The sequence below is a fragment of the Glandiceps talaboti genome, chromosome 4, assembly GCF_964340395.1.
Source record: "Glandiceps talaboti chromosome 4, keGlaTala1.1, whole genome shotgun sequence".
NCBI classification, from domain to species: domain Eukaryota; kingdom Metazoa; phylum Hemichordata; class Enteropneusta; family Spengelidae; genus Glandiceps; species Glandiceps talaboti.
The window spans coordinates 26,659,681-26,687,180 of record NC_135552.1 but is presented as its reverse complement, the minus strand read 5'-3'; the positions used below and the strand labels follow the sequence as shown (position 1 = coordinate 26,687,180).

Below are 27,500 nucleotides of genomic sequence, written 5' to 3'. Positions count from 1 at the left end.
ATAATGACGCGATGGTATAGATTTCATTTGTCAGAAATATGATCAAAAATCTACTTAAACAAATGAAATAAACTGAAAATAAGGCCACACACTTGATATAATTTGCGTTGACAGCACAGAAGTATATCAGTATGTTTTGCCTTGAGTACTTACCTCCGCAAACGAACTCTGTGCACACTATATTGTTTTTGATGCAGTGGCTGTTGATAGAGTTTGGAGACAGAGAATAACTTTCATGAAAATTAAAAACACACTTGCAATTTGCACTAACAATATTATACACTGACTTATGTATGCTTATTGTGGTGGATTTCTTTCAGCTTCACCCTCACAAGATGTACTTTCGCTTTAAGTGATCATATTTTACCATGCACAAACCAAGTTATTGTCTTTGAACAGAAAATATGGATCATCCCTGTCATTCTATGTCGCAACAACCTGTGTTTACGTCACTGATTTTGTCGTGTTCGAAATATGAGTTAAAACGTTCCAAAAACGAAATTATTTTTCCCGATTTAAAAATATTTTGGAATTATATCTAATTGTTTACTGCTCATTTTGAAAGATGTAAAGTACGTCCGACACATTGCTATCTCGTTTGGTTTGTTCTGCGAATCTTGTTGAAGAATGAGAATGTAAACCGGGATTATCCATGAATATTCAAGATGGTGGAATCAATTATCTCTTTAATTAGAAATATTATCAAAATACTTGAAGATTACGATCTTACCATTGGTTACAATCATGCGTTGAGATAAGTTCCCCTTCTCTGTACTGACCACTATCAACATTACAAGTAGTTTCACATGCTACAATAGTACAGTCTTCGATTTGTTCCATTTCACCAGTGCAATGTTGTCCACCATTCGACTGTGGGGGACTGTTTGGACACCTGTCAACGAAACAGACTTTTTTGACTTAGGCTGATATATGTACAGATGATGAAAGTGAAGTAAGGATTATTAACCTGGGTGACTGTAAGTGATTGATGTATTGCACTGCTCGTGGCACTTTTGCTTTCACCTTTGCTTTCTTCACTAATATATATACTAGTATCTCTAATGCACACGCCAAACGATTAATATACAACATTTTGCACAAACACAGCGTCAGAGTGACGACATTTGTCTTCTAATATTCACTTCATACAATTTTTGCAAACTTGTGTACACACAAAATTAGGTTGTCATAATTTCTACAACGTCGTCATCGTAAACCTACCTGTGTCGTGTTTTGATACCAGTATCACATGTCTTACTACAGTCCGTCCACACTGTCCATGAACTCCATCCACAGTCAACCGGACATACATTATTACACTGCATTTCACCATGGGAACACTCACTATGATGATGAAGAAATGAAGCAACGAAAAGATGGAGGTTGATGTTTTGATTAGTTCAAAAGACTGATATATTGATTTCGAACACGTTGAACCTTTCTGGACACGCAATAGCTTGTTGAACAATTTAAACCGGCACTGACTACCTCATGCATTAGGACCTTAAGATTTAAGCACTCGTGAAAGCTAATAAGGAAAACTGAACTGATGTTGGTGTTCAACTGTTTTGGAAATCCCTTGCATATCTTCAATATAGTTTGGGCTGAGCGAGGGAATGACCTTTTAAAGCAAAGGTGGTCTGTCGACGGTTCCCTACCCGGAAAGCAAGTGACTGTAATGGACGTACAGATAACAAAAGAAGAAAAAACACTTTGTTAAAATTTGTATAGACATTTTTCGTACCACACTTGACATTCATCTTCCATATGTACTGGACCAGCTGGATGTGTATTGCCTTCTCTATCAACACATGGACATTCTCTTGTAAGGAGGCATACACCATCATCTTGTAAGTTGCCGTTGGGGCACCGACACCCACCCTCACAAGGTGTATCGGAAAAACACTCGTGTGCTACGTCACTGCACCTCAACGGGCATTTCTGGTTTACACAGCTGTCATACACATAATGACTGGTGCACACACCATCTAAAAACAAAAGCATTTTGTATAAAATCAATCATAACGTCTCATTTTGAGAATATTTAGCAGGTTACTACATACATCGAGACACACACACACACACACACACACACACATTCATCCGTCCGTCCGTCCATCAATCCATCCGTCCGTCCATCCATCCATCCATCCATCCATCCATCCATCCACACACACACACACACACACACACACACACACACACACACACACACACACACACACACGAGATATTAGGGCTACAGAAAGATCACAGGTAAGGTATGAAACTTGATAAATTAAACGTATTATGAGGAAAAACGACCCCTCTTTAAGAATGTGAAATGTAATATTTTATCGAAACTGTCTAAATACCGTATATATTTATAAAGCAAACAGAGAATACTAGTATTTTACCACAAGGTTCTACGTTGCATAGCATGACTTGAGATGTCTTTCCAGTGCACTGTTGATCTCCATTCTGTTCATCCTGACTTGTACAATTTCTATGTCTGTATGATCTACCACCGCCACATGGTTCATCACAAGAGCTCCATTCTGACCATGAAGTCCAAACGTCTTCCGCTGAAAAACGTACACGTATATGTATGAGAGTGAGAAATCATACATGATATATCACGGACCCTTTTAAACTATTCCTTTTTAAATATTTTACATTGTCGCAAACCACGGCCTGTTTTACGGCACCTTTCTTAACGTACCGCCCCACTATTTCGAAGTGTGGCGGAAGAAATAACAGCTCTGGTTTGCGAGAATGATATTTTATTACATTGTTCGAATGTGTCTCCTTGAGAAAAACACAAAGACGCACACACACACACACACACACACGCGCGCGCGCGCGCACGCACACACACACACACACACACAAACACACACATACACAAACAAACAAACAAATAAACAAACAAACAAACAAACAAACAAACATAACGAGAGCTAAGCTTCTCGCACTGTAATGTTCTAGCAATAGAAAATTGAAGTGTAGTAGGACAATTCCAGAAGTTGAAGATCATATAGCGGACTGGTAAAATGGAATAAAGGTATAAAGGAATCCGTGATGACTAAATCTAGTACCGATCTAGCCTCCTTCTTTATAACACAATAGCATATAGATGTATTGCATACCACTCACCTGGACAGCAGTCAATACGGCATGGTCTCTTATCAAAACGTTCTTTCGTACTATAACACGGTTTCCTTCCACTGGTTGTCGTATTTACCGAACGAGTCCTATGTTGATGTCCACCACACAGCTTATCACATTCCGTCCATGGACTCCATGAATTCCATGAACAGTTTTTCACTTCACAGTCTTCACACACAGGTTCTGTTTCATTGGAAGAATTAAAATAAGCACATTATAAGTAGTTGAGATATCTTTATGTCCTAATTGCTGACACAGGGAGAATGGAAATTTGGAACATATCAAAGAATATTGAGAGTTAATTACTTTTAATATACACTAGGCATTGTTGTGTATGTAATTTGTATATTCTCGACAGACGGTCACCCCAGACAATGAACGAAGTCTCCATGTTTATACGTACAATAATGATTTCCAAGGCAATGCATAAATAATGGACTTTGTGCCAAAGATGACCACCTTTCATCTAAACCCGAAGCGATTACAAAAACTAAATGAAATGCAAATGTCTGAGATACGATTTCGCCAGGTTTGAAAAAAAGTCGTTCCAGACATAGCAGCGAAACAGCTGTGGACTGACAGCCAGTGGGATAAAAGTAGAACTATGTATCATGCATACCTGGTGTAGTTGTTGACGTCTCAAGAACGGGGGATACCAGGTTTCCTTAAAGACAGAAAGAAATATACACTTTAGGTGTACAGACAACACAGCTAAATTATTTATAGAGATACAATATCAAAGAGATAACAAGAAATAAGTAAATTGTACATTCTCATGACAAACTTTGTCTCTCAAGGGATTGATGATTCCAGCTTCACTTATCTTAACTGAGTGAACCACCCTCCATTAGACTGGAAGACACATGATGACTTGTTCATAATGATTACTATTATATGTGACCATTCTCTTCAATGTAACATTTTATTACCCTGTAATGAATACTATCATTACATGTTTGGCTGTCGTTCAGTGCAAGCTTTTATATGATAAAAACATTACCACATGCTTCTTCGTCAAAGCCGTCTGGACAGTCCTTAACACCATTACATATATCTACACTGGGAATGCATGTCCCGTCCGAGCATCTGATCTGATAATAATAACATGCTGACGGTCCTGGTGATAACTTGGTTGGCAATGGAATTGTACCTGTCGGAGATATTCAAAGATTATTGAGTTATAGACAGACTAACATCCAAGTATTCGTTTGTGAACGTTATAAAAGAAGAAATGGATTATTTAGAAATATATTATGTAAAATTGTAAGTTCTAACTGTAACATGATTAAATGCCAGTATTTTCCGTTGCGATGAGCTGCATTTTCTTTTTCAGAGACACAGTTGTTTTTGCGTTTATATTTTGAGATGCTTGTAAGTGAAATAGAAATTATTCTATTCAGTGGTACCATTCAATTTATGGGTCTTGCCCATCTCCTTTAGAATATTTAGGCTTGAGTTAGTTTATTCATTTAAAAAACGAAATGGTAAAATTTCTTCTTCACATACCACAACCTATCTCATCTGCAAAGTTGCCACAGTCATTGTTACCGTCACAGAGTAATGGTTTGTTCTTTTTTGAGATGTCCAGACAAACATCATTGCCACAGTCAAAACTACTGACTTTGCATTCTGTTTGGCTCGTCTCTAGACCCATAATCTTCTGGACTCTTACAATTTCTACTGAAATAAAGTTTAATGTCTGGACTGTAATATAGTTCAATTGATAGATGTAGAACACACAGGTTAAATAAAGTATTGTGGTCGATAGCATAATGCATTGTGGGTACAGAAGATATATTCTGGCGAGTGATGATAGAGTTCCAGTCTTATGTAACAGGCCGAACTCATAATGACTACAATACAATATACGAGAGAGAGAGAGAGAGAGAGAGAGAGAGAGAGAGAGAGAGAGAGAGAGAGAGAGAGAGAGAGAGAGAGAGAGAGAGAGAGAGAGAGAGAGAGAGAGAGAGAGAGAGAGAGAGAGAGAACATAACAACCATAACAAGATATGGAAGCTGCATTGTTATAATTTGATCTTTTCATAGATTATGAATTACTGGAAAGACAATCTTAACAATTCTGAAAATGTAATGAACAAACCTGTTTTTTCTTGAGATTGTACTGAAGTGGAGGTCTTGGTAGTAGGCTCTTCAGTATTAAGTAGAGACGGAGTTGTTTTCTTAGCTTTCGCACGAGCTGTTGTTCTTAAAGATGTAACTTTATATGGTTCTGTTGTAGGGTAGAATCTGGCAGTTGTTGGGTGTTCCTGTGTGGACAAGACAGCTGGTCCCATAGTCGTCATCATCGTAGCCTCAGTGCTCTTTACTGATTGGGGAATCGCTTCATCATATACTTGCATTGGCTTTAACGATTTTATAGGTATCACAGTTGGAGCTAATGAAGGTGTTGAAATCTTGGTAATAGGCTCATTAGTAGTCAGTAGATGTGGAGTTGTTTTCTTAGCTTTCACACCGGCCATTATTCTTGAAGATGTAGTCTTATATGGTTCCATTGTAGGGTCGAATTTGGGAGTTGTTTGGTGTTCCTCTGTGGACAAAATGGCTGGCCCCATACTCCAAATACTTGTTATCTTAGTAACCTCAGTGCTCTGTACTGATTTAGGGAACGTCTCATCATTTACTTGCATTGGTTGTAACGATTGTATGGGTATCACAGTTTGAGCTAATGAAGGTGTTGGGATCTTGGTAATAGGCACATTAGTAGTCAGTAGATGTGGAGTTGTTTTCTTAGCTTTCACATCGGCCATTATTCTTGAAGATGTAGTCATATATGGTTCTGTTGTAGGGTAGAATTTGGGAGTTGTTTGGTGTTGCTCTGTGGACAACATAGCTGGTCCCATAGTCCAAGTACTTGTTCTCCTAGTAACCTCATTGCTCGGTACTGATTGAGGGAACGTCTCCTCATTTTTTTGCATTGGTTGTAAAGATGTTATATCTGTCACAGTTTGAACTAACGAAGGTGTGGACGTCAACTGTGCATTGGATGTAACTCTGAGTTGAGCCTTAGTGCTTGTCATACTAGTTATCTCCATTGGAAACCAGGTTGTCATAGGCATGGTTCTTTCTTCTATCAACGGAGATAAATCTTCTGTATTTGCTGTTATTATTTCTTGACGTGGAGTCGTGTTTAACAGAGGGAATTGTGTGGTTAATGGTTCACCAATTGTATGCTGAGATCTTGTGGAATCAGATGACTGTGTGGGGGTCATATAATCTTTGATGCTTAGCTGCTTTTTTGTCATTATTGGCAATCTAGTCTCTGTTATCACAGTACGTTGATGTAGGAGAGTCTTTAAGAAAGATGGCCATGTGGGTAAAAGAGTTCTTTTTTCATTGAGATAGCCAGTGTTACCCGGGACATCTGTGTGCGTGTGGATCAGGGGCAGTTCTGTGCTGTGATGTTGGTCTAGCATGTAAGGCCGTCCTGTGATGGCAGGTGCAGTTGATGGGATGCCAAGGTCTGACATTAGTTTTACCTTTGCTGCAGTTACTGGTTCAGCGATAGAGGCTATTTTCACCAATGACTCATCATCTTCTAATGGGGTGCCATTCCATTGAGATAACTTTGTTGATTGCACACGTTTAGATGTAGACTGTTCCCTAAGTCTCGAATGCCAAGTTTTTGGAAGAGAGTTGGCTAGTTTACTCTTGTGTGTTGTGGCCTTTCCAAGGGAAGTCTTTGGTAGTGTCATTTTGATGAACTTTTCTTTTGACAATGTGACTTGCGGTTTTGATGGTATATTCGTAGAATATTTGTGGTTTGTTCCTGGTAATATATCATTTTGAGCAAATATTGTCATATCTGGTTCTAAAGTAGGCTTAGGGCCAGAAGAGAATAACTTCCATGCTGCTGTTTGACTAGATCCTTTTGATAGAAAAGTGTTTGTGGAGTATTTTGTATTTAAAGATGGTGGCTCTGTGATGCCATATACCCCCATCCGAGTAATTTCATCAGTTTTAGTTTTAGATTGATATTTTACTTTCTTCATACTACGTAAAGTGGCTGTTGGGGACATGCCAGATGCTCCATCAAATGTCTCAACTGGCATAATTGTGCTTGGAAATGGAGTAAGAACAGTTGAAGATCTTGCTTCGTATTGGTTTTGCATTGTTGTAAACATTTTTCCCTGAGAATTTTCTGACATTCTGTTTGTGCCTGGCTTAGATGTCTGAAATGTGGTTAACATTTGGAAAACCACTTCTTTTGTTAATCCTGGTGGAGTTATAATCGTTGGAAGCTGTGATCCTATTGGTTGTGCCCCACTTGTTAATGAATCATCCAATTGAAGATACCCTTTCAGTGTCTTTGTTGGCACTGCAGTAACATAAGGATGAGACGTTGTCCCTATGATGTATTTTTCATCCTCTTCTTCCTCCTCCTCCTCCTCCTCCTCCTCCTCCTCTCCCTCCTCCTCCTCCTCCTCCTCCTCCTCCTCCTCATCATCATCATCTTTGATTTTTATCTGTGATTTGGAAGTCTTCCATGGAGGTTGCGTCACTGGTGATTGTGGAATTTCTGTTAAACCTTTGGTTGAATAAAACTCGCCCGGTGTGTACACTGTTTCAATGTTGGAGTCTAGCATCACAGGAGATTCTCCGAACTCTGAAATAGTTGTTTTTGGTGTTTCTGGAAACTCTGCCATGCTTACAAGCTGTTCTTTTGTTGGTTGTGATCTTCCAAATGCTAGCGAGTAATCTTTGGTTGGAGAAACTTCATTCGAATGCTGATCTGTTGCAAGTTCTTCTTCAAGATATGAAGAGCTTAGAGAGGGACTAACCCTCAAAAGGGTTGTCTGTGGTGATTTTGGGAACTCGTCATTATTTAATAACAATTCTTTTGGTAGCAATGAACTCTTCTGCAACAGCATGGGTGTGTATTGTTTGACGGTAGATTCATCATCATCATCATCATCATCAGCATCATCATCATCATCATCATCTTTGATTTTTATCTGTGATTTGGTAGTCTTCCATAGAGGTTGTGTCACTGGTGACGGTGGAATTTCTGTTAAACCTTTGGTTGAATAGAACTCGCCCAGTGTGTACACTGTTTCAATGTTGGAGTCTAGCATCACAGGAGATTCTCCGAACTCTGAAATAGTTGTCTTTGGTGTTTCTGGGAACACAGCCATGCTTACAAGCCGTTCTTTTGTTGGTTGTGATCTTCCAAAATCTTTGATTGGAGAAACTTCATTCGAACGCTGATCTGTTGCAAGTTCTTCTTCAAGATACGAAGAGCTTAGAGAGGGACTAACCCTCGAAAGGGTTGTCCAAGGTGATTTTGGGAACTTGTCATTATTTAATAACAACTCTTTTGGTAGCAATGAACTCTTCTCCAACAACACGGGTGTGTATTGTTTGGCTGAAGACTCTTCTTGAGAGATTTTGACTGTTTCTTTCAGCTGAGAAGGATGCCGAGAGGGATTACTATTATCTAATTGAGTAGATTCCATTGGTAGACCGGTACGTTTGGATGTTAGTACATCCTTTGTAAACGGGTACTTCTTTGCAGTGGAATGTCTCTGTTGGATATGATCTGTCACTAGTTTCACCTCTGAAACAGATGTGGGTACTGTGGAGTACTCAGTTATTATATTCGACTCTAATGAGCCAGATGAAGAAAGTGCTGTTGGCAATGATGGTCCTATTGGTTGGTATTCCTGAGTAGGCAGACTTTTAAACGAAGTGTGCTCATTGGCAAAGTTAACAGGACTACCTGTATATGGTATATCAAGGTTAATTCTCATGGATGAACCTTTAGAGAATTCTGACATTAGGGTGCTGGTTTGAAACCTTTCTGCAAAGGATGGTGGCTGGGCTGTTGTGGGATATATTATTGTCGATGCTGTTTCCTTGTGTTCTGTTTTCTGTTTACCGAATCGGATATCGGTTTCTGCCACAGAGATTAAACGTTTGGAATAACTGTCACCCTGAAATAACTTTGTTCTTGAAGGTAATCCTGTTGGCATCTCTGTTGTCCTTGAGGTAACATCTAGCAATATATCAGAGGGCAGAGGCGTTTGTGGCAGTGCTTCTACTTTATTTGCAATGGTTACTGGCTTCGGAGTTCGAAATTTTCTTTCGTTAGTTTCAGTTTCATATGTTTTCACCAGAGGCAAGTAAACCCGAGTCCTACCTGTTACTGGACCTGCTGTTTCTGTACCAGCAGTTTCAAGTAATATCTCTGGAGGTATCGAAGTTTGTGCTGATTCTTGGGATTCATGTACAGTTTGTGGGAGATGTGTTGGTAGTGGTTGGGTTTCCCAGGTTGCAAAGCTTTCGTCAATTCGTATACCTGTTTCAGCCTCGGCATCTCGTATACCTGTTTCCGCCTCGGCATTTCGTATACCTGTTTCTGTCTCAGCAATCTCTAATAATATATCATAGGGCAGCTGTGTTGAGAATGCCTTCTGTGACACATCAAATGTTGGCAGAGATTGCGTTGTAAAATGTACCATACTGGCAGGTACCACTGCAGTCCTCCGAGCTGTTGGTGTCTGTACTGTTGTCATAGAGGTGGTTTTAGCAGATTCAACTTCATCTGCTTGTATGTGAGGTTCAGTTGAACCCTGTAGGAAACTTCTGAGTATCTGCAAAGTTCCAAGCTTGGTTGTTGGCTCTGGAGTTGCAGGTTTACTCTTCCTCTGTGTTGTCATCGGACGTCTTTTATCTGTGAAAACACCGAAGATTTTACTATTTTTCATCGTTATCGTTAATAAATCAATTGAAGGTTACTGTTTTGTTAACTAAAAAATGTATACAAAAGCACAAGTCTTTTTATCCCCCTTATCATAAGCAAAACATCGATCGTTAAGTGGCATTTCTCTATTGGTATGGTCTAGCGACCTTTAATTACTTCTATTCTTGACTCTTTGCACACTGGTCTTATTACGAAGCGTTTAGTCATAATTTAGTCATAGCTTTTAGGCCAAATGAATTTGCTACAGAGCAACTGTTGCGACCACATTGTATAGGATATTTTGGTATGGTCAACAAGTACAAATGTAATATTCAACATATAGATATATAGTATCTTACACTAAGTTATATAGGAATACCACAAGACATAAAATTGGATAGTTTGGTACCTGATTACCTAAGTTATACCCTCATTATTGGAGTGTTCACTTCCGTTTCTGTCATTATACTTGTACAGGGGGGATATCTTAAACAACAGACAAGTGGTTAATAGATAATGCAACTAATACTAGATAATTGACTGTGAGTCAATGATCAGGAGTAGTAAAGTTGTCTTTTTAATTCAACCAAGGTGCAGAGTGAAAAAAGTATAAGATGTAACATCACTGTGAAGCAGTATATATGTCTGTCTGTCTGTCTGTCTGTCTGTCTGTCTGTCTGTCTGTCTGTCTGTCTGTCTGTGTGTGTGTATGTATGTATGTATGTATGTATGTATGTATGTATGTACGTACGTTTGTCTTTCTATGATTATTAACCGTCTGATTGACAGTTTTTATGATTTCGTTGCCCTGTAATGAAACTGTTCATTCACTGCTTATTAACTTACAATGAACTAAAAAGAAGTAGCCACAGTCTTGACTAAGTAACTGAGATATAAGTTTCCATTATTTTATCTGGCAGACGAAGACAATTACATTATAATATGGGTATGTAATCACCACAGTATTTCTCATCAGACATATCACCACAGTCGTTGATACCATTACAGATAACATTGGCTTTACTTTTAGTTATACATCTACCGTTATCACAGCTAAACTCATGTTTATGACATGCATTTTGGAGTACAATCACTGGGGGTACAAAATAAAAACGACAAATAAACTATTTATATATTTGAAATCACATGTAAATAAATAAATAAACACACATGCTATTGTTATTTTAGACTTCACAGTAAACGGCCATACTTACACTTTTCTGTAGATGGTGATAGTTTAGTGGTAGTCGTTGGGCTTGAAGAGGTTTGACTTGTAGTGGTTGTAATCGATGTGGTTGGATTAGTGGTGGGGGTAGTCGCTGTGGTTGGATTAGCAGTTGTGGGGTTAGTGGTGGTTGTAATCATTGCGGTTGGATTAGCAGTGGTTGGATTAGTGGTGGGTATAGTTGTTGGAGTTGGTTTAGTGGTGGTTGTAATCGCTGTGGTTGGATTAGTGGTAGTTGTAATCGCTTTAATTGGTTTAGTAGTGGTTGGAGTAGTGGTGGTTGTAATCGTTGTGGTTGGATTAGCAGTGGTTGGATTAGTGGTGGGGGTAGTCGCTGTGGTTGGATTAGCAGTGGTGGGGTTAGTGGTGGTTGTAATCATTGTGGTTGGATTAGTAGTGGTTGGATTAGTGGTGGGTGTAGTTGTTGGAGTTGGTTTAGTGGTGGTTGTAATCGCTGTGGTTGGATTAGCAGTGGTTGGATTAGTGGTAGTTGTAATCGTTGTAGTTGGTTTAGTAGTGGTTGGATTAGTAGTGGCTGGATTAGTAGTGGTTGGATTAGCAGTAGTCGGATTAGTGGTTGATTCCGTAGTATACATTGTAGTAGTCTTTGCCAACATCGTGGTGTGATCTAGAATAGTGACACAAATGATTTTAATAATTCTCTACATATCTGCCATCATCTTTGTTTCAGGTAATCATTAGTTGTAGTTTAAAGTAGTCATTGACATTGTACAGGGTTATACAATATACAGAGTTATATATCAGGTTAAATGAATCTCGGAGTATTAAAGCAATTCATTGAAATAGAAACGATTTTAAGTATTCAAAACTTACCCATATTCTTAGGAAAGCGCTTCACTGCTATCGGCGTGTTTGGATATTTGCTTGGATTAAAAACTTTAAAATAGAAAATATAACATTTATGAGATGATTGATGGAACCGTTAGAACACTTTTGACGTAGCATACACTTACTGGACAGCATCTATCTGTTACAACTAGAATAAAAGAAACAGTGACACAGACGCACCTGTCTGTCTGTCTGTCTGTCTGTCTGTCCCTAAGTTGTCAACTGATGCCCATACTTACGTGTTCTTAATATTGGTGTGTTAATATGCGTCTCCACAACTGCAAGTAAAGAAAATAAAACCGTTCAATGACAGTTCAAACCAAACGGTTGATGACACATATTGTATAGGAAAATCTCAAGTTGATCTTTCATCAATTGACTATTAATTGTACATACCAGATGGTGTTATGGGCCAGTATGTCTCACTGACATCTGGCAGATGAGTAAAGTATCGAATAACTTCTTCATACATCATAGGTTTACATTGGACTCTATCATGATGATCACCACAGTCACAGCCATGCTCATCCGAACCATCTACACAGTCCCATTTGCCATCACAGCGTTCTTCAATAGCAATGCATTCTTCTTTGTTGCGACATTGTAATTCTCCAACGAAGCAACCAATCGGTCTCCTCAATTTTGATGGTAAGGCTGATCCTATATTGATTAGAAAGGAAATGAAAGCTATGTATTGCATAACAGAACATCGTGTGTAGTTCAAAGCAATTACACTTATCCAAATGTAAGATGCAAGATTTCACAAACGTAAAGGCCACAGTGAAGCTTTCGACGAAGTCTTTAAACAATCAGACATCATTTGCCCATGCAATTTGTGTTCATTTCAATTAAATGTCTTTAAATATAGTGTCTTGTAGCCGCTAACTGTTGAAAATCCTACCCTCTTTTCAATGGAGATTAATATGATTAAAATGATTAATAACCATCTGATTGACCGCTGATTAGTTTCCAGGAAGCATTCTTTGCACTGTAATGTAACTGTTCATTCAGTGCTCATTAACGTACCATGCACTAAACTGAAGGTAGCCACAGTCTTGACCAAGTTACTGCGATGCAAGCTTCCACTAGTTTATCCTCCGAAGAAACATTTGGCAGTAGTACAAAGTTACATTATAGTATGTGTATGTACTCACCACAGTATTTCTCATCAGACATATCACCACAGTCGTTGATACCATTACAGATAACAGTGGTGTTACCGTTAGAAATACATCTACCGTTATCACAGCTAAACTCATGTGTATGACATGCATTTTGGAGTACAATCACTGGAGGAGTAAAATAAAAACAACAAATACGCTATTTATATATCTGAAATCACATGTAAATAAATACAAAATAATTCCTTTGATGTATTTCTTTTATAATTCACAGTAAACGGCCACACTTACACTTTTCTTTAGATGGTGGGAGTTTAGTGGTAGTGGTTGCACTTGTAGTGGTTGTAATCGATGTGGTTGGATTAGTAGTGGTTGGATTAGTAGTGGTTGGATTGGTGGTGGTTTTAATCGTTGTAGATGGTTTAGAGGTGGTTGGTTTAGTGGTGGTTGGATTAGTGGTGGTTTTAATCGTTGTAGGTGGTTTAGTGGTGGTTGGATTAGCAGTCGTCGAACTAACGGTTGCTTCGGTAGTATACATAACAGTTGTCCTCGCCAACATCGTGGTGGGATCTAGAATATTGACACACATGGTTTTCTAAAAAATATCTCCATATTTGTCACCACTGTTGTACAGTGAGTTGAGTCACTTTGCACATTGCACCCTTTTACATAATTCAAATGGATAATAACACAATGTGTACGTGTGGTGCTTCAAAGAATACTTATCAGAAAGAATGTTAGTCGTTAGCTGCAGAGTAAAGTCGTCATTTGCATTATATTAACCTTTAAGATTACAATGCAATGATAATCACATAGATTGGTGTTTCCAAATGATGTGCAACGTAATCAGAATATATTTCATGAATACTAATCGTGTGATAATAAGAAAAACACATATTTGATAGACGTTAAAGGAGGTATTTGTATTAACGAATTCCCTTTTATAATTATTATAATTTTACATGAATACATTTCAACACAGTATTCATTCAAAATTTAATTCCTAGTCCATGGTTGTATCCGTAGACATTGGTTACGCATGTACAGCTACGATAAATTGAGATGTATGAGCTAGACAGACTTACAGCATGGTTCGCCATGACAGTCAAATCTCCCCTCTGTACAAGTGCTGCAAATAAAAGTAGTCTATATTGTGACAGTGTATTGAGTAAGAGGTTTCTATAAATCCAATAAATTCCTTCTATATTCACTTCCAACATGCTGTGTCCAATTCAATGGTTTACCTTCCCTGTTTGTAACAAGTCCTGCTCGTTAATGCTTATATGTCGCTAGTTGCACTATATTGTTTATCCACATCTCTGCATGTAATTGACCCAATCTAAAAGTAACGCCTTGAACAGGGTGAGAGAGGGTGATGATGTCATGAATTACAGCACAGTCCATTAGGTAAATCTTATCACAAGTCTAATATGACATTTGACGTACCTACAAGCGTCATATTCACACCATTTGATGTATACTTCTGAATCGACAGCTCGATGACATGGAACAAACTGTCCACTAGAACTGCTGATGATGGAACACGATCTCCGTGCCCATGATGCTCTCTCCGGATTTTCCTACAAAGTGATGAGTTTGCATAATCGTATATGTACACACGTTGATCAACATTTGTGAATGGAGGAAAATGTATAATCTCAATTTTCTTTAACTGGAAACCCTTTGTGTGGCAGGACTCTCCCTATTACTGATGTTGTTTATATAGGTAAAGTATACAACCAGTCCATATATCCATTTATATAACCTGTTATTCTGTATGTTTAAAATGTATGAATTATCCTTAAACACATACAAATTGATACCTTAAGATACTTCTGATCAACGGATTTCAAATATTATTAGGATTTCTTTCCGACTGAAGTAAAGTGTGAACGTATACACTCACCTTACAAGGTTGTACTTGCGTTGAATCTGTGTCAGCACATCTGCCACTCAGTTTCCACGAATTTGCGAACGGATCAGAGACGTCTTCTACCATTCCCATCTTTGATTTGAAGTCGTTCCGTCTGTTCCCGTCAAAATTACCACACAGACCGACGATCTTTCCTCGGTATTCAGGCTGCAAATTTATGTTCAACATTGTTCCTATGGAAGAGATTGGATGCATATCCTTATAAACATCAACTTGATGTCGAAGACATGTTTAAAGGTTTAAGAAGATACTCTATGCATTAGTCAGGTGGGCGTAGGTGAAAAAAAAATGTGACACAGGAGTAAAGCGTCAAGCTTGGCACATGCAGTTTATGTGATCTATAGTCATATCCATGACGAGTGCTCGACCTGGCTGAACCTGGTGACATACCAATTAAACTGTTTCTTTTGGGATAAGATAAAAGCCTACATTATAAGCTTTCACATTGGCAATCCTCTCCTTTACATATGATTCTATGTGCCTCTTTGACTAACTTTACCAACTTTGGTGTTTTAATCCAAGGTGTCACGAATTTACCGATAACTGGACCTAGGTCACCTGACTAGGTATACAATAATGACGTGTTCTATATTATATATATATATGTGTGTGTGTGTGTGTGCGTGTGCGTGCGTGCGTGTGTGTGTGTGCGTGTGTGTGTGTGTGTGTGTGTGTGTGTGTGTGTGTGTGTGTGTGTGTAAAATGCTCATATGTTGCTGTAGATATGCAGATACATGTAGATATGTAGATATATAAGAATTGATGGTTATTTTGAGGAAAAAGTCACCAATTTAGAAATATTCAGCTAACCTCCATCCCATAGTATTCGTAAACCTATGTCAGAGTTTACGATGATGTAGAGACCTGCCCGTTTAATCTGCAATGTGGTATAAATGGTTGGTATTGCAACGATAACTCCATTCACAGTGACGTCTCTTCCCTGTAACAGTTCAATTGAAACGTTTCCTATATTTATAGTGATAGCCTTTGTACATATGATGCCGTTCACTCCACATGGCACGTTCTCTGCCGACACCTCAAATACGCCGTCGATCTCCTTGGCTAACACATAACGACAGTCGCCTTCAAAGGTGTAGAAGCGTCCATCAAACGTTATGTAATGAGCATCACCAATGGTACGACAAGATCCTGTAAAATGTGACATTTTTGATAACTTAATTGTATTAATTTTCTTAGTGGTTGCTAACACATTTGGAACAAACGCTTTGCCCATTTTAAAATGGATCATAAATAATGATAATAACAATAGTTTTAATTTTTATAGCGCTTTTCCACACTTATTACCACTGGCATGGACCTATAATGGTGCAACGGCCCTTTAGTCTTCTACAACTCCCTGGGGATCATGCAGTCCACTGCAACCTCTGCATGTGCACAATATTATGATTAAATTATTCACATTACAACTTCCCAGGTCCCCAATTACACAGCTCGGTTGACTGGGGGCATTATCATGATATAAATGTAACCCAATGACTTCAGCCATTCGTGGTGAGACTCGAATCTGCAATCTGTATATTCAAAGCCTTCCACATCAACAATTCGACCATCGTGACTCCACACATTAACTCGTCTTGTTTTATTAAATATGTAAATCATACCTTCGCATATATTTTTTGTACAATCCCAGTGTCTTCCTTTACAAGTGCTGGAAAAATAACAAGATAAAGTGTGGGTCAGGAGAACACGGTTTATATCTGTGATCGATTGGGTGAAAGTTTACCTGTAGAGAACTGACATGTATGACTGTGTTGGCATTTTGATATAGTGAGATTTGATGGACATTTAAAACTCCTACACTATGAGTGAAATGATTATTGCAATAAATATACAGTTGGATTGTTAGTAGTAGGGCGAAACTAGACATGGGCCATGTCATATTACAGTTTTATACTTCTTGAAAGTAAGGTCATCTTGCAAACTAGTCAGCCATGTTTGTACTGAATTACTACTGTTACTAGACCAAAAACTTCGTTGATACTAATGATAGTGTGAAACTGTTCGAAGGACCAATCGGTTTTGTACTGAATTATTCTGATACTTGATAAGAACTCCTTTGTATCGGATTGATTGAACAGCTGTCAACATAGTACTACCACGGAAAGCAAGGTATCAGCAAACTAAGATAGACACAAACATTGAACAAATGATTGATGCGACATGTTGGTATAAGCCAAAAGCTATCAGGTGGCAGATTTTCCTCAGTTGACGGCACATTCATAGCACTATCAACCTCACCCATTGTTTACAATATTATGATTGTATCGTGATCATATCTACATAACAAAGCCATAGCTATCACCCTACTGTGTAATCTACTACATGCAACAACGCTTTATTTTGTGTCCACATTAGTTCGCCTATAGCTTGATTTCCATAATATTATGTATGTTCAGGGGAAAATGAACGAAACGAGGTGCCAATACTTACCACATATTACAAGACTTCTGAATGGTAGACCCTCGTTCGTGGCGTATACTCTTATGATAGCATGGACAGTGACTTGGACTTACACATTTGTCATCCTAAGAATAAAGCACAAACTTTCGTGGGACATTGTCACTTTCCTACATACCAAGTCTGTGGTAGTAAGAAGAAACCGTCATTAAGGTAATACTGGATTCAAATTATGTCGTTCGAGTGGTGTAGAGCACATCTTTACATTTCTGTAATTCTTTAATGTTATTCAATTGTAGTTTGAGGCGTGTAATACACGGGATTTGTGGACCTCGTTTGTCATGCTCTGTACCAACCCCACAACCAAGGAAATGCGACTCTGGTCACAAATACGACTCTGGTCACAAATACAACCCCAATATATAGCAGAAACTTACATCAAAGACAAGACCAGCTGGACAATCACATCCGGGACTTGTAGATATCCCACAATCCATATATCCATCCATATTGTCACACGTCATTGGGCATGGTGAAGCATATTTGGTGAACTCCTGATTGTTTGGACACTGAACTCGAGTACAGTCGTCTTTTTCACCTTCACATTGCCACTTACCATACTTGCATGAACTAAAAAGATAATAATGTTAAGTTTGTTTCTTGAAACAAAGAAGTTCAATGTCAAACACCAGATATATCTTATCAGATATTTAGAGGGTGGTCACATTATATTGCAAAATACAAGGTACATGGTGGTTATGATCCAATAGGCACATATTTATAGCTTTTTAAAAATCCACTTTACACATTAATTTGCAAAATGACAAAAACAATTACCATGCACACTTCATATTTAGCATGTAAACTATCGCGAGTAACTATTTTTGGAAAAACACCCACCATGTCTGACATCCTCTCTGTATCACGTTACCATAGTGATACACCCTTCCTCGATCCATACATGTACAATTATTCGGGCTAACACATTTTTCACCATGGTCTAGTACCTCACCAGATGGACATACACAACCAGCGATACACCCCTTGTCAATGACGTCACAGGTTTGCACTTCACCGTTGTATGCTATGTCTGAACACGTTAAGCTACATGTTGGGGCACACTCGGTATACACCATCCCAGATGAACAGGTACCACCTGTAATAGAAATACATGGCTATGTTATCGTTTTAGTGGTGGAGTTAAAATTAGCATTGTATGGCAACAATATACTGCCCAGTGCTTTTGGTGTCGTAAATGTTATTCAGTGACCACTCGGAATGAATTCAAGCGAAGAGTTGTTTTTAGATGTAACACTATGCATCTATTTATTGTCTCCTTTACAGCTATTACAGGATGAGCATGTACTTTCGATGAGATGAGATGAGACATCATGTTCAGTGAGCCTGCATAAATACAATACAGATAACATAGACTAACCTCTCACTGCGAATGTCTATGTAGTCACTTTAAAGTTTGATATTTGAATGCTTAAATATCATTACCATCGAGTCTACCTTATGTCTATCACAATGGCACTGTTAGTAGTAGTTTGCGTGCTCCTACTGTTTACACCATAAAAAATAACTAAATACACAGCATATACTATGGAAGCAATATTTGTGTGTGCCATCTTCAACATTGTGTGGCTCATCAAAACTCCATGCTTAACCTGTAACGGCTGTACAGCAGGCAATAAAAGATAAAATGGCTACCGATAAACTTACCGCACATTATACTTGTTTCATCGAGAGTCTTGTTTCGCCACTCCACAATAACTCCTACCAAAGTGCACTCACGTGCGTAGACAGCTAGAGCAGAACACAATGCTCCATGCTGATCATATGAACCACACACGTCATGAAGACACTCTTGATAAAAATCATCATAATCCACTTCACCATGGCAACCAGTGAACACATCGGACGACATTATTCCACAGTACTTATGGGCATAGGGTGCAAAGTTGGCATTCAAGTTACACATTTCAACTCTCGCCTCTTGATCAACATCAAGGCAGTCGTCTCCAATTTTAAATTTATTGGCAAAAGAAATAGCGCTGTTATCTATATCGCCCTCTCTCGTCAGGAAGTCATCATCTTGTCTGAAAGTGAACGTTCCGCATAGTCCTCTCACCTGACAAATGAATGTATAATATTACATATTACAAATGCTATATGCTGTGACAAAGTGTTTACTATTTCGGTCCTGGAATGCAATTTCGTTGTTCTGTTGCTAGATAATTAATCACTAAAAACTCTTCACCCTGCCTACAAATTTGCAACATCTATATTCTTTAATGTAGTTTGCTGTTCAACATCAAACTCGACATTGTATATACTATACGGACTACATTTATGTTTAGACAGGAATGTTTTAGCGATCATGATGACTCTGAGATAATATTACAGCCAATGTTGAAGTGTTTTTGGAAAGTTTGAGGAGTTCGTCATGATGCTTCAGTTATTCACACTGCTAGAATATTATGCCGAATCGCGAAGCGTCACCTTCTTACCTTTCTCATATATCTAGGTGCCAGTTTTACGTATAGACGTTTATCATTGTCCCATAGTAACTGCACACCAGTGGATTCAACCATTGTAAACACTGACGACACCTTCTTTACATGAACGTCATCATTACGAAATGGTAGTCTTACTCTTTTACCATTCACAAAGGTTTCAAAGTTGCGTTTAAGCTGAATTTCAGTGTTTTTGCATGTAGCAGTGACGTCATAGATACAGGCAACAGAGCCGTAAGAACCACAATCTTTTGTTTTGATGACAATATTGAGGTCCAAATCAACGAAGTCCTGAAATAAAAGTGTTCGGAATGCAATATTCACATTGCTTTATCAACGATAAAGTACGAAGAATATGCAAATTATATTCATATACAAGTAATATGCAAATTACATTCAATTACAAGTAATATGGAAATTAACAACTTGTCGGCAAATGCGAACTGATGAATAGTCTCCCAAATTTCTTCTAGCTTGGGGAACAATATTCAAAACATTCAATGTTAAGAACATATTATTTCTGTAATTTTTTTTATAAAACACATAAGTCTGAACACTTCGACGTAAATTTCGCAAACACTTGGATTCCGGATTGAAGTCAGAATAAGGGATGATAGAATTGCAAATGAAAACAAAATTACAAATAGATTAGTTGGTAGGAACAAAAGTAATATACTACTAAACCAGAGTGACAATAGAGTTCCAATTAGGCAGCACAATGTTTTTACGCCCCGCACAAGTTTTGTTGTTACAAATTACATAAAACAAAATACAGACACTCAGGTTCATAGTGCGCAAACATATAAAATAACATTTTATCTCACTGTGAACTCAAATCAACATTACTTTCGGATAGAACAAGGAGGATTCAAACACAAAACTTTATTTGTGTTCACAGTTAGATAAAATTTAACCCTGTATTTTGTCTGTTTAATTTATAACAACAAACATGAGATGTAAAAACATCATGCCGTCTATTGAAACTCTATAGTCAAACTGGTTAGGTAGTAGGGGTTGCTATTCGGTTATCACAATGGTGAAGCTTGGCTAATTCTACCAAGAGACATTCAGTAGATGGCTGTAAATATGACAGGGTGATGGTGTTAAATACAGAAGGGCATATGATTAAATAGGTAAATTAATAAACAAAATCAAACAAACCTCGACAAGTGTGTATTGACATATTCCTTGAAACGAATATCGTGTTTTATCAAAAGTGATGTAGTGACCAGCACCGTACACAGAACATGTTGCATTACACACGTTGTTAGTACAGGCCCATATTCCTCCAGTACACTTACTGTTAAGAGTGTATATACATAAATATTAGAACAAAATGAATCAACCGAAATGATGTTTGTAAGATTCTTTGTACGACTCGTAAAGTAAGCTATTTATCTGTATGTGATTATTATCATTAGTGTGGTTTGAATGATTGGTCGTTGTCAAATTTCATTGATTTAGGTCAGGTTTCTCCTTTTTATCGTTTGTAAGCTGAGTGAAAATCATAATGCCTTTTCTTCTCCTCTGTTGCTTGGTAACCCTGTGTAATGTTGGTAGCAGACAACACAACACATCATGATCACATAGACTCTTATTCATGTGCCTAAAGTTAAGAAAGTTTACCTCTAAAAGATATCACTGTTGCAGTGTATCAAGTCAACATCGTAACACTTACCATTGATTACATTGCTGTGTAACAGATGTACCGTTTACGTATTCGACTCTGTTTAACACACACGGACATTGTTGCTGTTCCAAGCACTGACCATCGTGAATATATTTGCCTTCCGGACAGTGACATCCAGGTATGCATTCTGGTGAACAGTATCTAGTGGTATCGTAGTTCACTGTTGCGCATGTACGAGGGCATGCTGAGGTACACTCCGAGAATACTTGTCCGCCAATACACTCTCTTGCTGTGTGCGTAATGAAAAAGAAGAATAAAAAACTATGAGAAAGTTGATTAGAGGGATTTAGTTACGAGAATCACATACTAGACATTTTGCAGGGAACCCGAAAACAGATATTTATCAATTCATTTGATACACTTCCCGCCATTGGGCCGAATGTGTCGTTTGCACATCTTGGTTGTAACACAGTGATATTCATCTAAAAGTAAATTGCACAATATAAGGACATATAACGCCAGATACTACCAATATCAAATAAAGAAATTCAATATGCAATAGAATAACATGGATAACGGAAACAAAACAAATATCAATCATAACAGACACACAAAGACACACACAGACACATACGAATGCTGGCAAATAGACATACACCTCTACCCCCCCCCCCTCTCTCTCTCTCTCTCTCTCTCTCTCTCTCTCTCTCTCTCTCTCTCTCTCTCTCTCTCTCTCTCTCTCTCTCTCTCTCTCTCTCTCTCTCTCTCTAAAACACTTCTACACTATATGAAACTTCTAGATAACGAATACCGCAGAATTTCGGGGAACGCCATTCCATTACAAGACCAAGTGATGCACATTCTCTGGCGTAATGTGTCAACGATTGGCACAATGTGTCTTCCAAGGCAATGTCGTTTTCGCCTAATCTACAGACGTCATAGTAACAGTTATCAAAGTAAGGGTCAGGGTTTAGCTGAAAGAACAAGTGTTGAACATGAAAGATTGTAAGTATCCCATAATATACAAACTTACTAGTTAAATAAATAAAAGTAATCTCCCCTTCTATTGTCTATAGAGTAATCAAGGATAAAACGACCGAAACATTAGATTGGATCTAATTATATTCAAGCGGCACCAAACTATTTATAATGTCATTGAAGGTTGACATATGTCTCCGAGAAGGAAATGTTAATGTTTAGAATAACAAACTAAAGATTGTTCACGAGTTACTTGCATTTACAATACTGATGACAGTCGTTTATACGAGATTAAATGAAGATGAGCCCCCAGACACAATAAACTAAAGAAAACATCAATGTCATCATTCAGACAAAATAGTTTATAGTACCTTGTTTATACACTGTTGAAATGGTTCTTCTCTTATAACCTGGCATCGTGTTACAGCAAGTTGATGTCTGTCGAGGTGAAGATCACATGGATGTAGCCTCTCATTGACGTCTGGACATTCCTGTAAATCAATAAATGTTTGCATAATTTATTATATCAATACTAAATTATTAGCTATATTACCCAATATACGACTGCAAACAAACCTTACATCTTTTATGAATAAACAGTTGCAGATAAACTGTACGAATTGATTAAAATGTATTAAAATGACGTCAGAAGTTGTCGTTTGCAATGTTACCTCAGGCCTTTTCGTCCGTTATGAGTTCCGCCATTATGTCTATGACGTCAGAAAGGTGTTACGTTGTATTACATCAGTATAATGTAGTCTCTAATGTCGTATGACATCAGACATTATCGTATGTTATGTCGTATGTCGTCAGAAAGGTGCCGTCCACTATGTTGTATGACGTCAGAAAGGCATAGTCTGCTATGTATGACGTCGAAATGTGCCATCTGTTATATCACATGTATGTCTTACCTGGTCGGGGATATGTACCTTCCATGAATTTCCAAAAGATACTGGGAGGTAGGTTATGTCGGAATTTTCCATTTCAAAATCATCTGCGAACAACAATGCATACTTTAAAAATCTTGAATCCAGTTCAAACTGAAGAACGGTGCCTTATTAAAACATCAATGGATGTCGAGAAACCATTGATGGGTAAAAGTTTATACAATATTTGTGACATGGTTTATTGGACCAGAGTTCGAAGAGTAACTGAAATATAGTAAACTCACTTGTTGGGTCGTCGTCATAACTGCCACATAGCCCTAGAGTTTTGCCAAAGAAGTCTGGGTGATTTGGAATTTTTATATGAATGTATGATTGTCGATCCCACTTGATACGTAAGCCAAGACTGCTCTCCAGAAACATTAAATCACCCATTCTTTTGATAACAACTCCTTTAGCAAAGATTGAAAAAATAGTATACAAACATGTTATTATTTATTGTCAGTTTCTACGCTTAAAGCAGATACTATAGGTACTATTGTACACAGTTTTCGTTGTATTGAGATTTTCTGGGAGTGTTTATATTAGAAATAATCAAGTAGAAAATATTTGTCTTCATACCTATACAATATTGATTTATTGGTTCATAAACCAAAACACAAACAAAAAACAGACAAAAGAGAACTGTAAAAACATACAAACTATACATACATTTGTAGATACATAGCTAGATAGATACATAGCTAGATAGATACATACATACATACATACATACATACATACATACATACATACATACATACATACATACATACATACATACATACACACACATACATACACATACATACATACACATACATACATACATACATACATACATACATACATACATACACACACATACATACATACATACATACATACATACATACATACATACATACACAAACAGAAGTGCTAACCTTTCTCTTGATATGGTATCCTGGTCTCATCAATAATTTTGTCATCAATCATCACAATTGCTCCTATGACCACAATGTTGAGTATCCCAAGTTTCATAACCAGTTTCTGAAATGAAAACAGAAATACGACTAAATCTATATAGAGTGAAAATACTTGTTACTTGAATCGTTAATTAAAGCAGAAATTTGTTTACATCTATAATAGAACATCTATAGAAAATAGTGTAGAAAGTTCAAGGGTTTGTCTATGCAAGGGTAGATGTTATTTGCTACTTGAAACACACACACACACACACACACACACACACACACCAAAATACAAAACAAAAACAAAAAAGACAAGAATCAGTGTGAAACACGAAAACGAAGTACGCGTTTGCAACTAACTCATTGAACATCCCAAAACACCAAAACATGGGTGAAACGTTTGTACGTATAGGAAGTGATTTGTAAGTAAATGTTTTTTACACGTTTTGTATGTTTTGCAATTATTGAGTAACAAACACAAGCACATATTTAGTTTTGCCCTGGTCTATGTTATGTCACGTTTTTAAAAAAAATGCATTTCTTATCCATGTGCCCACTTTAATACTGGGTCAAGTCGAACGGAATATCATTCATGACGACAAACTTTGTATGTATATGTGTATATTCATGATTCATGTCGGAGTGAATCAACGTTTTCCAATATCTTCCAGTTGCAGGCTATATGAAATTGGTAAGGTAACCAAGATAGGAACGGGATAGACTACTCATGTATCTTCAGACTTACCTTTCTACAAGTTTGAATATTGCTACATTGGATGTTTTGCGTAATGATATTATAATCCCCGGATGTACTAGCTAGTAGTGTGTAACTGCAGTCACCATGGAAATTGTATTTTCTACCATCAAATGTTTGATAATGTTCTCCCAAATGTGTTAAACAAGTTGCATAATGACGATTTGATGTTTTTGTTGACACTGTAACGAAATTGGAGTGTTTAGTAAACTATCAGTCTTTTTATTGCGATATCAATCGAATATTTATTCAGCTATTAATAGGATAGGATATTTACCTTTTGTATAGATAAGATATGATGAAGTGTGCGTACGTACGTGTGTGTGCGTGCGTGTGTGCGTGCGTGCATACCTCTGTAGTACTTAGTCTGTGTAGTTGGACTTAGATTCTGCTGCGACTCCGAATACAGCAATTATGAAAAATGAGACATTTGATTATACAAAGACAACATATTTCTTGGATTGTAAAATGTTGCGACGTCAAAAAGGAAATTATATTATATCATGCTACTATGCGCCATTCTGATTGGATAATAACTGTGGTAAAATCCCATTTTACCACGGCTGGCAGTGGTAAAATGGGCCCCTAAACTAGCATATGAATAGTACATACAAGCTGAATGTGTTCGTTCTTATACCAATAAGTTAACACTTCCTCAGAGTAAAGGTGTGTCAGGTATCCTGTACAATAGTTTGGGTTACAGTAGTCCAAATAATTCCACTGATGACCTTGCGATCGAAAGCAACGATTGATCAGTGGCTTCAACATCACTGGCCATGGCTGATAAGGTACAAGTTCTCCCATGCAACGAGCCGTCTCAGCCTCCTGCTCTCGTTGAATCAAGCAACACCAATTTAACTTTTAACCATCAGTCAAGTGCGTCAGGATTATTTCAAAACTGTACATTTTCAGGTTCAGTCAATGTTCAATTTGTTAACCATTACATTAAAGTAGCGTAACGTCGCGTCTCTGATTTACTGTCTCCGATTCAACTGATTCAACGCCGAGACATCTATTTTTAGCAGTGTACAAGATTGTATTGTTCATATGTAAATATCCAAACAAAATTGTTACTTTCTTTGACCTCTTGCCCCGTTTTCTTTGTTGCTAGTTTCAACGCGTCGTTATGCATTATATGACGTAAATAAAGTAATTTATCAATGCAATGCAGTGTATGGTTTGTGTTCATAACGTTCATGCAGTGTGTGTGTCCGGGGGCGACATGAACGTATCCACTCATCAAAATATGCTCGTTCCCGACGATCTATTACCGACGATCTTTTTCTGTACGTGCGAATTCGCCTTTTTCAGGCATATAAATAACCACAGAATCACATTTAGAAGATATAGACACATATTTTGATATAATATAATAGCAATAACTCCCTCCGAAGGCGGGTATACACTCGAATTTGGTACAATTCGCTCCATATAGCACTCGCCATTCGGCTCGTGCTATATGTCGCGAATTGTACCAAAATCTCGTGTATACCCGCCTTCGGCGGGGGTTATTGCTTAAATATATTACGATGATTGCGATATAATGTCATGCATTTTCACATTGTGTTTTGAATTTGTACCTGAGTGAAGTTCACACCTATGTCCTGAGAACCTATCTGAACATTGACAGATACCAGGTGTTCGGCATCTACCACCATTTTCACATGTTGGCGTACAGATAGCTGGAAATAGAAGTCGTTGATAGTATTTATATTTGTATTTGAATTTCCTAGGTTTATTTAATATCTGATGCAAGAAATGACATATTTCTTTATCATGGCGGCCGTTCGGTTGTTGTACTTTTAGTTTAGAGTTCAATAACGTCGTCACCAGCTCATAAAACTCTCGTTAATTTAGAAGTAAATGTTGAAATTTAGTTTGAGCTTGTTCTCGAATACATTTAATTTACAACATTTACGTTCTAATTGACTTCATGGTCATGTCACATTTGCATTTTAATAGCATAGTCACTGTCCGAAGTGTAAAAACGAGGTCCATTTGTGTCACACTACATGGTAATGGCTCTTGTATTTTAAGAGAATTATACCATTGTACCAGAAATAACGGAAGAGAAAGTAATTGATGAAATTACCTCTAGTTCATTGTTATTCAAGAAATTTGACCCTCTATGTTTTTACATATACATGTATATGTACATTTGTAATGTATGCATTTATTAGTGGATATCAGCTGAAACTTGAAAAACACTACATTGTATGTTTCAATGTATCTACCTATCATGCCTATGACAGGTTTATACTTACGTGTATTACACTGCTCACCCTCCCAACCCATACAACACTTCTGCTCAATTCGTTTAACCAGTTTTGTTCTGACATTGCTTGGTCTAT

The 27,500-nt window shown here is 37.7% G+C and overlaps 2 protein-coding genes and 1 long non-coding RNA gene across 3 annotated transcripts in view; all 3 read right to left on the bottom strand.

Annotated features, from left to right (window-relative positions):
• Window positions 1-15,996, bottom strand: part of LOC144434417 (uncharacterized) — a 17,069-nt gene extending 1,073 nt beyond the window's left edge. The window contains exons 1-20 of the mRNA XM_078122867.1: window positions 15,785-15,996; window positions 14,948-15,147; window positions 14,488-14,621; window positions 14,127-14,170; window positions 13,075-13,209; window positions 12,317-12,580; window positions 12,160-12,198; window positions 11,906-11,968; window positions 11,061-11,699; window positions 8,156-9,837; window positions 5,248-8,023; window positions 4,654-4,827; window positions 4,148-4,297; window positions 3,767-3,811; window positions 3,136-3,330; window positions 2,397-2,564; window positions 1,745-1,988; window positions 1,222-1,344; window positions 731-892; window positions 154-200 (exon numbers count right to left, since the gene is read on the bottom strand). Of these exons, the coding sequence (XP_077978993.1) occupies window positions 154-200; window positions 731-892; window positions 1,222-1,344; window positions 1,745-1,988; window positions 2,397-2,564; window positions 3,136-3,330; window positions 3,767-3,811; window positions 4,148-4,297; window positions 4,654-4,827; window positions 5,248-8,023; window positions 8,156-9,837; window positions 11,061-11,699; window positions 11,906-11,968; window positions 12,160-12,198; window positions 12,317-12,580; window positions 13,075-13,209; window positions 14,127-14,170; window positions 14,488-14,621; window positions 14,948-15,142 (7,279 nt within the window). The 5' untranslated portion in view covers window positions 15,143-15,147; window positions 15,785-15,996. The remainder of the gene's footprint in view (window positions 1-153; window positions 201-730; window positions 893-1,221; window positions 1,345-1,744; window positions 1,989-2,396; window positions 2,565-3,135; window positions 3,331-3,766; window positions 3,812-4,147; window positions 4,298-4,653; window positions 4,828-5,247; window positions 8,024-8,155; window positions 9,838-11,060; window positions 11,700-11,905; window positions 11,969-12,159; window positions 12,199-12,316; window positions 12,581-13,074; window positions 13,210-14,126; window positions 14,171-14,487; window positions 14,622-14,947; window positions 15,148-15,784) is intronic.
• Window positions 15,997-16,035: 39 nt separating this feature from the next.
• LOC144433792 (uncharacterized) lies at window positions 16,036-17,493 on the bottom strand. The gene is made up of 3 exons (XR_013480806.1): window positions 17,426-17,493; window positions 16,597-16,643; window positions 16,036-16,123 (listed from the first exon to the last, which is right to left on the bottom strand). It is a non-coding gene; the product is annotated as an uncharacterized LOC144433792 (long non-coding RNA).
• Window positions 17,494-17,554: 61 nt separating this feature from the next.
• The window catches only part of LOC144434416 (SCO-spondin-like), an 11,458-nt gene continuing 1,512 nt past the window's right edge, over window positions 17,555-27,500 (bottom strand). The window contains exons 3-17 of the mRNA XM_078122866.1: window positions 27,414-27,496; window positions 26,730-26,831; window positions 25,141-25,331; window positions 24,369-24,474; window positions 23,691-23,855; window positions 23,431-23,513; window positions 22,891-23,010; window positions 22,353-22,515; window positions 21,590-21,830; window positions 21,073-21,211; window positions 19,906-20,202; window positions 19,118-19,526; window positions 18,293-18,548; window positions 17,830-18,022; window positions 17,555-17,575 (exon numbers count right to left, since the gene is read on the bottom strand). Of these exons, the coding sequence (XP_077978992.1) occupies window positions 17,555-17,575; window positions 17,830-18,022; window positions 18,293-18,548; window positions 19,118-19,526; window positions 19,906-20,202; window positions 21,073-21,211; window positions 21,590-21,830; window positions 22,353-22,515; window positions 22,891-23,010; window positions 23,431-23,513; window positions 23,691-23,855; window positions 24,369-24,474; window positions 25,141-25,331; window positions 26,730-26,831; window positions 27,414-27,496 (2,569 nt within the window). The remainder of the gene's footprint in view (window positions 17,576-17,829; window positions 18,023-18,292; window positions 18,549-19,117; window positions 19,527-19,905; window positions 20,203-21,072; window positions 21,212-21,589; window positions 21,831-22,352; window positions 22,516-22,890; window positions 23,011-23,430; window positions 23,514-23,690; window positions 23,856-24,368; window positions 24,475-25,140; window positions 25,332-26,729; window positions 26,832-27,413; window positions 27,497-27,500) is intronic.